Source organism: Octopus bimaculoides, chromosome 10, assembly GCF_046866305.1.
Source record: "Octopus bimaculoides isolate indiv1 chromosome 10, ASM4686630v1, whole genome shotgun sequence".
In the NCBI taxonomy this organism is placed as follows: domain Eukaryota; kingdom Metazoa; phylum Mollusca; class Cephalopoda; order Octopoda; family Octopodidae; genus Octopus; species Octopus bimaculoides.
Genome location: NC_142937.1, coordinates 15,845,401 through 15,860,821, shown reverse-complemented (window position 1 = coordinate 15,860,821; position 15,421 = coordinate 15,845,401). Strand labels below are relative to the sequence as shown.

The 15,421-nt window shown below is 36.9% G+C and overlaps 1 protein-coding gene across 5 annotated transcripts in view; it reads left to right on the top strand.

Moving 5' to 3' along the window:
- Positions 1–12,639, top strand: part of LOC106879652 (ubiquitin carboxyl-terminal hydrolase 14) — a 39,025-nt gene extending 26,386 nt beyond the window's left edge. For all 5 annotated transcript variants that reach the window (XM_089358404.1, XM_014929317.3, XM_089358405.1 and 2 more), the window contains exons 12-18: positions 725–790; positions 4,301–4,393; positions 7,184–7,309; positions 7,878–7,953; positions 8,625–8,732; positions 10,581–10,655; positions 12,082–12,639. In XM_089358404.1, coding sequence (XP_089214530.1) covers positions 725–790; positions 4,301–4,393; positions 7,184–7,309; positions 7,878–7,953; positions 8,625–8,732; positions 10,581–10,655; positions 12,082–12,146 — 609 coding nt within the window. In that variant the 3' untranslated portion in view covers positions 12,147–12,639. The remainder of the gene's footprint in view (positions 1–724; positions 791–4,300; positions 4,394–7,183; positions 7,310–7,877; positions 7,954–8,624; positions 8,733–10,580; positions 10,656–12,081) is intronic.
- The last annotated feature ends 2,782 nt before the right edge of the window (positions 12,640–15,421 follow it).

Genomic DNA, 15,421 nt, shown 5'->3' with positions numbered 1-15,421 from the left:
TTTATTTGTACTTTCAATCATCATCATTTAATGTCGATTGTCCATTCTGGCATGGGTTAGACAGTTTAACCAGGTTGGCATGCTGGAAGGCTGCACCAGACTCCAGTCTCATTTGGCATTGTTTTCTACGGCTGGATGCCTTTCCTCCAACCACTCTGCAGTGGGTGCTTTTACTTGCCACCAACACAGGTGCCATTATCATCTTTAATCATCTAATTAACCCTTTTGTTACCATATTTCAATTGAAACTTGCTGCCTTTTTTTCTATTTTGAAAATAATGAAGAATTTAGTATGATAATGATTTTGCCATTGTTAAGCTGGTGTTTGAAACATAACCTGAAATTTTGATGGGAGGTTTTAATTTAAATCACTTCAAAATAGGAAATTTGTGTTGGAGAATCAAAGGCAGTCTCAGACAGTTTAGTATCACAAGGGATAAATTCTCTGGTTTTACAAGTTCCTAATTTTTTTAGAATGAAATGCTGAAATAGAATTTTGAAGATAACTTATAGATATTGTAGAAATATCTTTCCCAAAATCCCATATTCTTCCCCTCTCACAACTTTTGTCTTATGTGGTTTGTTGCATGAAACATGTTTTTAGTTGGCCAGAAATTTTCAAATTAACACAATCCATGAAAGACTTGTATTAAGTATGCAAATTACCTAATTTAAGTCAGAATTTCCTGATTTCATATTAAATAATAGTGTTTCTGTTCTACAGGGTCTTGAAGAAACCATCACAAAATTTTCACCATCTTTAGGCAGAGATGCACAATACACCAAATCAGTGAGTACATTCTGTCTTTGTCAGTGAGTTTATTTGAAGCTAAGAAGAGGGTTCAATACCAACAATGGACTGAATTTTAACCTTGCTTGTATATTTTTTCAGTGAGTTCATTACGCTTATTATACAATGTTGGTTTAGGTTGGGTGGTACTTTCAAGTTAAAGTTTTTGAGGAGTTTTTTCCAGTTAAAGGAAAGCATTGCTGCATTAGAAATAAAGGCAGATGATACATGTCAGTTAACTACAGCAAATGATGGGTTTATTTGGTTGTAAGTCATGAGTTTCATAGAAATGAGTGCAAACATACATGCATACACACTTGAGATTCTAAAAGTGTTATGTTCATATATACACACTAGGCCTTTCCTGTGTACCCAATCTGTCCCTGTCAAGCTTTCCTTACTCTCTTCTGAATACCCATCTTACCTGCCTACCCTTCCTAATCTATGATTGCTATTCTGTCTGCTGTTCACCTTGTAACTTGTCACCACCATCTTTATCTCTCATGCCAGTTGCTCCTACCCACTCTTATATAATGCGAAATAGCCATGTATCTCCTCTATCATGCTTCATATACATGTGTATGTATATGTATACACACACACATGCACACACTTTTTTGCCTATCCATACCTACACACACATTGTTTGATTTTACGATAAAATAAAAACACTTGTACATTAAATTGAAGTATTACTCAATATATTTGGTAGAGTCCAAATTTATTATTCTTTAAAAAGAATTGTATTGACAGTAACTTCAAAATTTTGGCTAATTAAGCCATCACTGGACTGTATAATATATATATATATATATATATATATATATATATATATATATATATATATATATATATATGAGAGAGAGAGAGAGATAAGAAAAGAAAAGAAAAGATTTGCCAATGTTCTGCGCCGTGAGGACCAAAGACTCGAGGTATTTCGTGTTGCAAGACAGTGTAGGAGAGAGAATAGTGATGTCGTAGGAGAGAGAATAGTGATGTCGTAGGAGAGAGAATAGTGATGCCGTAGGAGAGAAATGTGTTCGCATGTATGATGGTACGCTTGCATTAAATGAGGCTGCAAAGAAAGAGGTCTGGAGATGCCACTACGATAGATTGCTTAATAAAGAGAATGAATGGGAGAAAGAGAGCCTGCCGTATGTCGACCCAACAGAGGGACCAGCTATCCGAGTTGATAGTACCAGGGTAGATAAAGCAATTAAGAGTATGAAGACAGGGAAAGCCCCGGCCCATCAGGAATCACTGCAGAGATGCTCAAAATATCTGGCAGTGTTGGCTACAGCCTAGTCACCCGTATTATGAACCAGGTGTTACACGAAGGAGTCATACCCAATGACTGGTGTAGCAGCACCATAGTCAACTGCTACAAAGGTAAAGGTGACGCTTTAGATACAAATGATTACAGAGGCATCAAGCTGTTAGATCAGGTTATGAAAGTTACGGAGAGGGTCATAGCCCAACTAATTAGGGAGCGAATCAATTTAGATGAGATGCAGTTTGGGTTCGTGCCAGGTAAAAGCACTACTGATGCCATATTTCTAGTAAGACAGCTGCAGGAAATACCTAGCCAAGGATAAACCTCTGTACCTGGCTTTCGTTGACATGGAGAAAGCCTTTGACAGGGTCCTCCGATCCCTTATCTGGTGGTCAATGAGGAAACTTGGGATAGAAGAATGGTTAGTGAGAGCTGTGCAAGCCATGTACAGAGATGCTGCCAGTAAGGTGAGGGTTGGAAATGAGTACAGCAATGAATTCCGGGTAGAGGTAGGGGTCCACCAAGGTTCCGTCCTCAGCCCCCTCCTATTTATCATAGTCCTCCAGGCAATCACAGAGGAGTTCAAGACAGGTTGCCCCTGGGAGCTCCTCTATGCTGATGACCTTGCACTAATTGCGGAGTCACTGTCAGAACTAGAGGAGAAGTTTCAGGTGTGGAAGCAAGGTCTAGAATTGAAGGGCCTTAGAGTCAACCTAGCTAAAACCAAAATCCTAATAAGTAGGAAGGTAGATAAAACACAAACCCCTACAGGTAGATGGCCCTGCTCAGTATGTAGAAAAGGAGTAGGTAGTAACTCTATAAGATGTACCCGGTGCAAGCTATGGACACATAAGAGGTGCAGCAATATCAAAGGCAGGTTAACTAGGAAGTTAGATTTTGTATGTGGCAGATGTTCAGGTGCAATAAAGACTGTAAACAAACAGGAAACAACTTCTATCTCATTCCAGGGTGAAAAACTAGAGCTATCTGGGTGACCAAGTTAGTAGTGGGGGTGGGTGCGCTGAAAGTGTAGCTACTAGAATAAGAATAGCCTGGGCAAAGTTTAGAGAGCTCTTACCTCTGCTGGCGACAAAGGGACTCTCACTCAGAGTAAAAGGCAGACTGTATGACGCATGCGTACAAACAGCCATGCTACATGGCAGTGAAACATGGGCTGTAACTGCTGAGGACATGCGTAAGCTCGCAAGGAATGAAGCCAGTATGCTCTGTTGAATGTGTAATGTCAATGTGAATACCCGTCAGAGTGTAAGTATCTTGAGAGAAAAGCTGAAAATTAGAAGCATCAGTTGTGGTGTGCAAGAGAGACGATTGCGCTGGTATGGACATGTGGTGAGAATGGATGAGGACAGCTGTGTGAAAAAGTGCCACACCCTAACAGTTGAGGGAACCCGTGGAAGAGGTAGGCCCAGGAAGACCTGGGCTGAGGTGGTGAGGCAAGACCTTCGTACATTGGGCCTCACCGAGGCGATGACTACTGACCTAGACCTTTGGAAATGTGCTGTGCGTGAGAAGACCCGGCAAGCCAAGTGAGATTGTTGCCAGTGCCCCTGGACTGGCTCTTGTGCGGGTGGCACATAAGATGCACCATTTTGAGCGTGGCTGTTGCCAGTTCCGCCTGACTGGCCTTCGTAGGATTTTCGAGCGAGATCGTTGCCAGTGCCCCTGGACTGGCTCTTGTGCGGGTGGCACATAAAAGACACCATTTCGAGCGTGGCCGTTGCCAGTATCGCCTGACTGGCCTTCGTGCGGGTGACACGTAAAAGCACCTACTACACTCTCTGAGTGGTTGGCATTAGGAAGGGCATCCAGCTGTAGAAACTCTGCCAAATTTAGATTGGAGCCTGGTGTTGCCATCCGGTTTCACCAGTCCTCAGTCAAATCGTCCAACCCATGCTAGCATGGAAAGCGGACGTTAAACGATGATGATGATGATGATGATATAAATGCATGCACGCACACAGACATATGATGGATTCTTTCAATTTCTATTTACCCAGTGCATTTACATCTTCTATAATAGAAGACACTAGCTGAAAATGTCATGCACTGATATTGAACCTAAGACAATGTGGTTGGGAAGTAAATCACTCAACTACACAGACACACTTGCATTAAATTTACAATTTTAGTTTTAACCATGTTTACTTGTAAATTTCTCTTTTATGTGTATCTAATTAATTTTAACTTTTTCCCTCTTTTTTTTTTTCTATTTCTAGAGTAAAATCAGTCGACTACCTGGCTATTTATCAATCCAATTTGTTAGGTTTTTCTACAAAGAAAAGGAATCAATCAATGCAAAAATTCTCAAGGTAAGGCTCTGTCTTTGTTTGCTATTTATTAAAATGAAGTCAGAGGCAACTGTGTTTATAAACAACATCTGAGATGTAAGCAGCAGTTTGTATCTTATTGGTTCTGTGGTCATGATACTTTCAAATTATTCCAGTTCACCTAGCTGTAAATGGGTACCATGCAGAGTACCATTAATAGAAGTAGTGGCAACACTCTGAAACTGAGGAATGTTTCTTAACTTGCAGTGTTGAAATCAACTTTTTGTGTTTGTGGCTCCAAATAGAAGTTGGCTCTTACTGATTTTATTTAGAAGTCAATACAGCTAGTCATTCATAAAAGATGTCTCTGATTAGTAAAAATCAATGACTTGACTTCTTTGATAACTTACTAATTGACTAATGAAGTAAAGGATCAAAAGAAGGAAGGTTGTTTTAAAAAGCGGGAACAATTTGTAAGGTATCAATGACTCCAGTGGTCAAACTTGGCATGGGTTTGACGGTTTGACTGATGACTGGCAAGCCAGAAGGCTACACCAGGCTCCAATCTGATCTGGCAGAGTTTCTACAGCTGGATGCCCTTCCTAACACCAACTGCTCCAAGAGTATAGTGGGTGCTTTTTATGTGCTACCGGCATGGGAGCCAGTCACGCAGCCCTGGATGCTGATCACGTTCGGATAGTGCTTTTTACGTGCCACTGGCATGAGAGCCAGTCAGCAGGCACTGGCATCAATATATGTATGTATTTGATTGACATTTGCATACCTCTTCCACTAGTGTGTCACCATCATTTGAAGCTCATAATAAAGATATTTGCTATAATGAAGACCATCATCTGAGAACATTACTGTCCTCATTACTTGGAATTTTAATTGATGTTTCCATTAAATTATTTTCTTCTCACTGTTTGTTTGATAGAATTTGAGGTATTTGCACACTATATATATTTCTGTAGTGTCTTAACGCTACTCTTAAACCCTTTTGATACCAATCCATCTAAGACCACCCCTGCTTCTCTGATACAAATTTTTGTGTCGAGTTTTATGATAATCTGAAGAACCTTCCTTCAAAATTTCCTGCCAAATTGTGTTCCAAATACAAATAATGGTAAGGTTATTTTACTAAATTCATCAACTTCAAAATTTATTTGAACAAAGAGGGTTTATTTCAAGAGGAATATGGTAACAAAAGGGGTGAAGCTTATCTTTTTATTCTTTAGCAAATTCTTTCTCTAAGTAAAATGTCATTTCCAGAATTAGCATTCCAAAGAGTTCAATAAGACCTGGATCTCTCTGTAGAACTAATGGATCTAACTCAATCCACTGGCCTGGAGTTATATTAGACGACTCTTACTTAAGGTGCTGCACAATGGGATTGAACCTGAAACCATGTTTAGATATTGAACTACATGGCCCACACAGCCATAGCTACATCTACTTAGTATGATGAACTGTATCATTTGTTGAGGAGATTCTAAGACAGAAACGTGTGCAGTTGTCTCCCCTACTTTCAAAAATGATGAAAATAACATTAGTTATTGAGCTAATGTCTTCTTCAATACAAAATTATTTCTAATTAGCTTTTTGATCCTCCTTTCATTAAATACGTTAATACTAACATAGTTATTGACATCTAGTTGGACAGCATCATCAAATGTTGATTATCTTGGCATCAACACAGCACATTGCCAACAATAAAATTTGAAACACTGACCTTTAAGCTGTAAACTACTATCTTATTAACTTAACCAGCTGAGGTTTACTATCTGCAACCAATTGCTTTAACCTTTGCAAGTCCTACATCTACAACACCAATCACATTAATCTGTCATTCTCTAAGAGATCTTGCTTATGCTATTGGCAGTGCTTCATCTATCTCTATAATAATGCTAACAACTTTTTTGCTTTTAAATTATGACTTCTGATGGAAATTATTTTTTGTTCATTCTTCCATGTGTATTTATCAAATAATGCTGTGAGGTCATAATCCAAAGGTCAAGGGGCAATTGTCCAGGAATCAATATTCTAATGTATTCCCTGACAGGTTAATTCTAGTTTCTTCGTTGTGGCCTACATAGCTCAGTTGGTTGAGCATCAGACTTTTAGGTGCAGGTGTGGCTATGTGATAAGAAGTTTGCTTTGTCAACCACCTGGGACTATAGAAGACACCTGCCTAAGGTGCTATTGCATGGCACCAGGTTGACTAAAATCTTGTGAGTGGATTTTGCAGATGGAAACTGAAAGAAGCCTGACTTGTATGTATCGATTTGTGTGGCACTACTTCCTTGAACTATTTGCCAGGAGTAGGGAATCACCAACAAATGATGGGTGCAGCAATGCATTGTTACAGTGCCTATGAAGGTATCACTCCTTTATAATTATCCCACAAAGTCAAGACAAGAAATCAGTAGTAGAATGGGGGTATGCACTGTAACAGTGCATTGCTGCACCCACCATCTGTTGGTGATGCCCTAATCCTGGCAAATGGTGCAAGGAAGTAGTGTGCTGTTTCCAATCTTTCATGAAAACAAGTTTGGTCATGGGGAAATATTAACTTACTTGGAAACGGATGAGGGGTTGGCAACAGGAAGAGCATCCAGCTGCAAAAAATCTGCAACAACAAATTCCAAGCATGGAAAAGGGAACATTATTAAAACAATGTTGATGGTGTTACTCAATAGCCTTTTTTTCTTCTTTTTCTATAATCTATCTTGGATTTAATTTCTCAGTAAATATATTTTTGTGTATTTTCATTCATTCTTTCTGCATTTTATTTATTGTTTAGTTCTGTTTTAATTCTTCTTCAAAATTCAGGATGTCAAATTCCCATTAAACCTTGATGTCTATGATTTATGTACTGAAGAATTACAGAAAAAATTGGTTCCAACCCGTGATAAATATAAAATAATGGAAGATAGAAAAGCAGAAGAACAGAGCAAGGTTAGATTCAGCTTTATCAGTTTCTACTCTGTAGCTTAATTCAGTCTAAATTGATTATAATTTCCTTTTTCTCAGGCAAAATTCATTTTTATGAGATTTATATAAATTTTGTATATAGTATCTGAATACAGAAAACATTTTATTGAATGAATATTTAATAGAATTTAATGAATATTAATTTAGTATAACTTAACAGATATTTAATATAATTTAATGGGTACTTACTATAATTTGCTTAGTGCTGAGTCATAACATATGAGTGCCATATTACTTTGAGGGAAATGTTGCTTGCTATTACTGATTTTGAGATATTAAAAAAACATTACACCCTTGAAATTTCAATTTTGTTCTTATAATTAAAAGTATAGGATATATTTTCTTTGGTCATTTTAATTGCTCATCATTTAGTTTTCTTATAATTAAATAAATAAACTGACTCCATATATTGCTTTAGATTAGTTTATCTGTCTGTTCATCTTGTGGCTTCCTTAATTTGAAAATGATGTCATTACAGCACATTTATTGTGTCTCATCTCTTAGGATGTTGTTTTCCATGTGATTCTTTCAGGCGAAATATGACAAAGAATACGCTAAAACTCTTGAAGCAAGGAAGTTAAAAACGGAAGCATATTCTTTCTCTGGAGGTATGTGACACTAATGTAAATGTATTTAGGTCTTTTTTTTTATAAACAAATATTTTGTGAATTCTTCATTTTAGTTCTTACAGTAATTTCTTATTTCTGTTCCTTGAATCCTTGACATTAGCTACAGGTCGACCAATATCCTGTAGATAGAATCTGAAAGAAGCCCAACATGTGTGTGTGTGAGAGTGATTTATATTTCACCTCACCTATCCTGATGGTGGTGTTTATCCACCAGAAAAGAATGTCCAGGCTTTCTTGACATGTTCTGACATGTTGCATGCTATTTGTAACAAAAAAAACTCACTGTTAGTACAAACAGCATTATTTGTTTGCAGTCCTTTGTAAAAACGTGTCTGGGCTGTTTATTGTTTTTAAAGACTGAGGGATTATTATTATGTTGCTTGGAAACAGATGAGGGCTGACATCAGGGAGGGCATACGGATGTAGAATATTCTGCTTCACTGTAGTCTCATTTGACATGTCCAAGCATGGAATAGTAGACCTTAGAATGGTGATGAGAAAGGTGTAACCAAATTGTTAATCTCATCCAATGTTAAATCAAACTAATGTGCAGAATGAATGAATGTCTCAACATCCTGTTTCCCTCTCCTCTAACTCTGACGTCTCTAGGTCTCTGCAAGAAATGAAGAATTTAAAATGTTCTGTTTCAGACGAAGGTTCTAACAACAGTGGCTTCTATGAACTGAAGGCTGTACTAACACACAAAGGTCGTTCAAGTTCCAGTGGACATTATGTAGCTTGGATTCGGAAGAAGGGTGGTGAGTTTTTTTGGCATTTTTTTCAATTGTTATCAGTTCAGTTGACTTTATTTTCTTTCAGAATTTCCAGTCAGTCTACGCACAACCGAATTGTTGGCCTCTCAAACACTGAGCATTTCAGCTGCTTGAGTTTTTTTATGTTGCTGTTCTCCTAAAAGGATTAGTGAGTCTTAGGTTAACTCTGGTGCCATGAACTGGGCAAAGATAATCAAAAGCTATTGTCAAGATATATAAATCACCATTGTGGCCAGCAAAGTTACCTGACAATTGATATGTATTGTATGCTTGTCTTGCTGATTTGTGTTACCTCCTTTGGGGTTTTTGGAGTGAATTATTTTGGTAACATTGATTTCTTACCAAAGAGACATATCTAATTTTGGAACAAAGTGAGGTATAATCACTTAACGTAAACCCTATCATATTACTGGTACTTGCCCTATCAGTCTCAGAGTGATGAAAAGTACAATGAATCCTGGTAAGACCTGCAAACCTCTAATAGCAATATTATTGAAGGCTGTTAGAATCAATGAGCCAACAATTTATTTTGTCTTGAAGTTAATTGATCAATTTTAGCCTGTCACTATACAGGATGTTCATCTTTTCTTGAGTCACTCTAAATTATTACTGCTAAATAGAGACCATAGAAATGGTAACTTTGTAGTAGTAGTAAAGTAGAGAACTGCTTGGTAGATGACAATGTTGAATGTTTTTTTTTTTTACCTCTAACAGTATTTTTTTTTATCATTTGGTGATTATTGATAGTTATTAACTGGTTCTACCTGAAAGACCTGACTGAGCAGTCATAACTATCCCATCTTTCTTTTTCAAGCATAGTATATCTAGAGTTACATTATCCAATGTGTCTAATTTTTAAGAGGATACAGAGGTCATGTGAGAAAAAGTTGGCTGCTATTTCTAGCAGTTTCATCAACCTCGTATAGGCTTCCACATTGGCTCATATCAAAACAATAGTACTATGTGCTTTAGAACAAATGGTGAGCAAGCTACACAGGAACTGAGTCTGTTGCTGGTTTTGATTCAAGACAAAGCTATTGCATATTAAATCACTAAAAATCCTTTAAGGATGAACTTGTAGTCATTTACAAATTTCATTATCATCATCGTTTAACGTCTGCTTTCTATGCTGGCATGGGTTGGACGGTTTGACCAAGGACTGTCAAGCCAGAGGGCTACACCAGGCTCCAATCTGATCTGGCAAGGTTTCTACATCTGGATGCCCTTTCTAACGCCAACCACTCCGAGAGTGTAGTGCGTGCTTTTTACGTGCCACAAGGGCCAGTTACGTGGTACGAGCATTGACTACACTCGAATGGTGCTTTTTACGTGCCACCAGCACAGGAGCCAGTCAGGCAGCACTGGCAACAACCACGCCCAAATTGTGCTTTTTATGTGCCACCAGCACGGGAGCCATTCAAGCTGCACTGGCAATGACCACATTCGAATTGTGCTTTTTATGTGCCACTGGCAAGAAATATTACATAGCTATCTGGAAAACATTTGTAAAAGGAAATCTTTGTAAGAATTAAATGTTTGCAGTGATCATTTTCTTTTTAGTATAGATTGTCTAGTTTGAATTGTAATGTGTCAATGTAAATAGTTTTGTTAAATTTCTTAATATTTGATAATAATAAAAGCTAAATAATGATCGGAAGCAGTATGGCAAGATCTATTTACTCTTTAACATTTGATGTTTATAGTTATTGCTCTGTATAACAATGGGTGTCTATAATTAGTTTATACTATCTGAAAGAATATCACTTTAAAAACCTGATTAAAAATTTTTTTTTTTTTTAATGTTCATTATTAATTTTTGATCTGTTTTCTTAGATGAATGGATTATGTTTGATGATGACAAAGTATCTCCAATTTTATCTGAAGACATTTTGAAATTATCTGGTGGTGGTACGTAACAAATATTATTGCATATTCACTCCCAACCCCGAATAAAGTGGGATACACCTTTAACTGTAAAGTACATTATATTCCATCAGGCATCTGTCTCAGTACACTCACCCGATTCTTGAACATGGGTGGGTCTGGTTGTAAGAATAAGGGAGAGAGAATTTATCACCAATGACTAAAATAAAGACAGGAAATCAGCAACAAAAATAATTGATTTCTGAAGTGGATAATCTTCAGTGTGGCACCAGCATTGATGTCCTCAATCATGAGAGAAATGGTTGATAAAGATAAGATGACATCATCTTAGTTCACTTAACTGTGGGTTGTATACACACACAATATAGTCTTCTTTTCAGAATCCATCTACCAAATTCACTCACAAGGCTTTGGTTGGGCTGGACCTGTAGTAGACACCACTTGCCTAATGTGCCACACAGTGAGATCGAACCCAAGACCATGTGGTTTGGAAGCAAGCTTTTTAACTACACAGCTACACCTGTGCTTATTTAAACTTAGAAGCTATTATTGAGCTAACCTGGAGCATAATTTATCACCCTGGTTCTCAACCAGGGTCTATATGGCCCTTAGAGGTCCATATAAGATTTTGCTTTTAAAATTTAAGTGCAATATATTGGTTGTACTTCCACAAAATACAAAATATTTTAACAATTCTTTTATACAATTCATAATATTTGATTTTAAAAATGGGCTTTTTTTTAAATGTCAACTGACTTTGAGGGTCCAACTAAGTCAAATAAGAATCAAAAGGGCTCCATAAGCCAAAAATGGTTGAGAACCACTGCTTCATTATGCAGTCTTAAAACTCTTGTTGTGTTCTCATGTACTTCCAAGTGATACAAGAGATTGAATCTTGTATCATTTCATGTGTGTAGCCAACATTTTTGGATCATCATCATCATCATCGTTTAACGTCCACTTTCCATGCTGGCATGGGTTGGACGGTTTGACTGAGGACTGGTGAGCCAGATGGCTGCACCAGGCTCCAATCTGATCTGGCAGAGTTTCTACAGCTGGATGCCCTTCCTAATGCCAACCACCCTGAGAATGTAGTAGGTGCTTTTACATGCCACCAGCACAAGGGCCAATCGGGCGGTACTGGCAATGGCCATGCTCAAATGTTTTTATGTACCACCTGTACAGGAGCCAGTCCAGCGGCACTGGCAACGACCTTGCTCAAATATTGTTTTTCACGTGCCACCGGCACAAGTGCCAGTAAGGCGATGCTGGTAACGATCACGCTCGAATGATGCTTTTTATGTGCCACCCGCACAGGAGCTAGTCAGCAGCCCTGACAAGTAATTTCTGTTAATTAGCTGCAAACACCTAACCAAAAACATTCATTAATATTTCAATCAAATGTTTTTTATTTTAGTGTTTTTAATTGGTGTTTTTAATTTCTCTGCAGGTGATTGGCATTGTGCCTATGTGCTTCTGTATGGTCCACGACCATTGCAACTGGAAGAGATGTAGGTGGCCAACATGTATGTCTGCAAGCAGGCGGGCAGAAGGCTTCTACAATATTAAGAATTGCTTATTCAATTTCATTTAAAGGAAATACAGTTCCTGTTTTATTTTTTATTTTTTTTTCAAAAAACTTTTTTTTTGTGTCTCTCAAAGTTATGAGCCTCAAGACCTATGGCACAACAGGATCATTTATGAAATCTAACAGCTACAAGATGACCACCACCAGCAACTCCAACAACAACACATTAAATAAAACCAAGAAAAAATACCATAGCAAGCAAACAAAAGCTTTAAGCACAAATTTTGCAACATTTTTTTTTGTGGTTAATAATTAATGTTGAATGTTTTTGTACATTCTCTGGCGTTCAGTCTATTTGGTGGATTGTAATTGTCTTGTAATTAAAAACAAAAGCCCCCCCCCCCCACCTTTTTAGACTGCTGCTGTAAACCCTTTTCATAACCAGTTAAAAGCAGTATATAAAGTAAGCTTCGTTCATAACAGATTGTTCATGCTTCGTTTTTTAAATTTTTATTTTTATTTACACATACAAATATCACACACACACACACACGAACATAGGCTTGCATAAATACTTTCCCATACACTGAAATGCATTTGTGCCTCTGTGCGTGTGTGTGTGTGTGTATATATATATATATATATATATATATATATATATATATATATATATATATACACATATACATACACACACATACACACATGTGCGCACACACACATAGTAACAGTGCTTGGTTTAGTGGTTGAGTATCTGGCCACGACCTTAAGATTGCGGGTTTGGTACCCAGTGGCACGTTGTGTCCTTGAGCAAGATACTTCATTTCACATTGCTCCAGTTCATTTAGCTGGCAAAAATGAGTTGTACCTGTATTTCAAAAAGTCAGCCCTGTCATGCTTGATGTCACACTGAATATCCCTGATAACTCCGTTAAGTGTATGCATGTCTGTGGAGTGCTCAGCCAGTTGCCTGTTAATTTCATGAGCAGGCTGTTCTGTTAGGATCATGCAGAACACTTGTCATCGTAACTAAAAGAGTGCCAGTTTTTAATACATGCACACAATGTACCAAATTCTCTATTTGCATTAATAGTAAGCTAACCAGTTAGATGTGACACAATAAACAGCTGTTAAAGAGTCACTGTTTTGAAGCTGACTCTATTTCCACAGCTGTTTGCTTATCATTTCTAGCTCTGTTCTCTCACCCTGCCTTGTTTAATATCAACGGTATTGGCAATAATCTTCTATTGATTTACTTAGTAATTTGTTTTTAAGGTTTTTGATAATGTTAAGCTAAATAAGAATATTTAGTTTCTCCTTAAGTAAATATGTTAGTTTAGTTATACAGGTGTTCATGTGCACATGCATTTTATGTGGATACATAAACTGCTGTTGATCTTCAAATAAATATACGGTTTACATTAATAGCAAAGATTTTTTTTTAATAATAAACATTAACTGATAAATGAGCAAATGCACATAGAAATAAGCAAATATATAATGCTATCTACTACTATAGTATTTCTATTCTAGTTTATCTAATGATAATGTGGCTTATGGAATATTACTTGTTCTTAATCAACATTATTATTCCTGTTTATAAGGTGGTGAACTGGCAGAATTGTTAGTATGTTGGACAAAATGCTGAGCAGCATTTCTTCTGTTTGTTCTGCTTTCAGATTCTGCCATGGTCAACTTTACTTTTCATCCTTTCAGGGTTGATAAAATAGGTACCAGTTGTGCATTGGGGTCAATGTAATCAACTTACCCCACTCCCATAAAAGTACTGGCCTCATGCCAAAATTTGAAACCAATATTATTATTATTATTATTATTATTATTATTATTATTATTATTATTATTATTATTATTATTATTCCTGTGTTCATTGGTGATCTGTCTCTATCTTTAATTAGATCCCTGAACATTGATAGTTCCAATTTAAAACCTGTTCATCTAAAGATTGTTCAGATGTGCTGTTATAATTTTTTTTTCAATTTGAAATATTTTTCAATGAAACAATTTAATCTTGTTGATTTTTTTTCTCTCTTCTCTCTCCAAGAACACTGTTGGTCTCCTACATTGTTTTCCATACACACCTAGCCTCTGTTATTAAATAATTCCATCCTGTGGCCCATATATTCCCATATTTTGTCTTATCTTTAAACTATTATTCTTTACACAGAACAGAGTTACGTATTCTTGTGAAGAAACTTATTAACCATCACAAAAAGAAAAAAAAAATGGATATGTTGGGATGGGAGAGTGTCAGGACATTTTGTGGTGTTTTATTCCAGATTCATAGCCTAAAATGGCCACAGTCTATTTCAGTAGACATACTTCTTGATGGTACCTGTCTTCTCTCCAACTATGGATAGACATTGATTTGTCTGTGAAAGCCTCCTCTATCCCCTTGACTGGTTTCATTTTTAATTTTGCTGGATGCTCTTTCTCTCAAGCACAAACACACACACACATACACAATGAGCTTCTTTCAATTTCTGCCTGCCAAATCCACTCACAAGACTGTGGTCAGCTCAGAGCCATTCTAGAAGACACTTGTCCAAGCAGTGGGACTGAACCCAAAACCATGTGCTTAGGAAGTACTCGTTGTACATGCAATATTGCTAAATGGTTATGGAGTTTGCTTTGTAGCTGCAAGGTCCTGGGTTCAATCCAGTTTCTGTGGAATATATGTATCTCCTCACCTTAGGCAGGATACCTGTCCAACACTGGGTTACCCATTTTTGCCATCAGAGTGGACTGGAGCAATGTGAAATAAAGTGTTTTGCTCAAGAACACACTGCATCACCTGGTCCAGGAATTGAAACATATTTATGATGTCTGTCTGAAGATACATGAGTAAAAGAAAAAATTAATTGCGCATCTAAAAATTTTTTCATTTATTGGTCCCAGGGAAAATTAATATTTGGGTGGGATGTGATCTTGGCATCTTGTACAGATCACTTCTTTCATTGACAGCTGGACTACCAATTTATTTATTTATTTATTTTCTCAAAATTTATTTCAATTAACAATGCTGATGATCATGTGTTCCTACATTTTTTTATTTTTACTTTTAATTATTTTTTCCTCTTAAGAATGATGTTAACGATTAGTGAAAATGTCTTCATCACGATGCATGTCAAAAAAAGACAAAAAATAATAATAAGAAGAAGAAATATAAAGAAAGAAACAATCCCTGAGACAAATTTCTGATCAATTTAGATAAGAGTTATTAATCCTGTAAAGTTTTCTAACT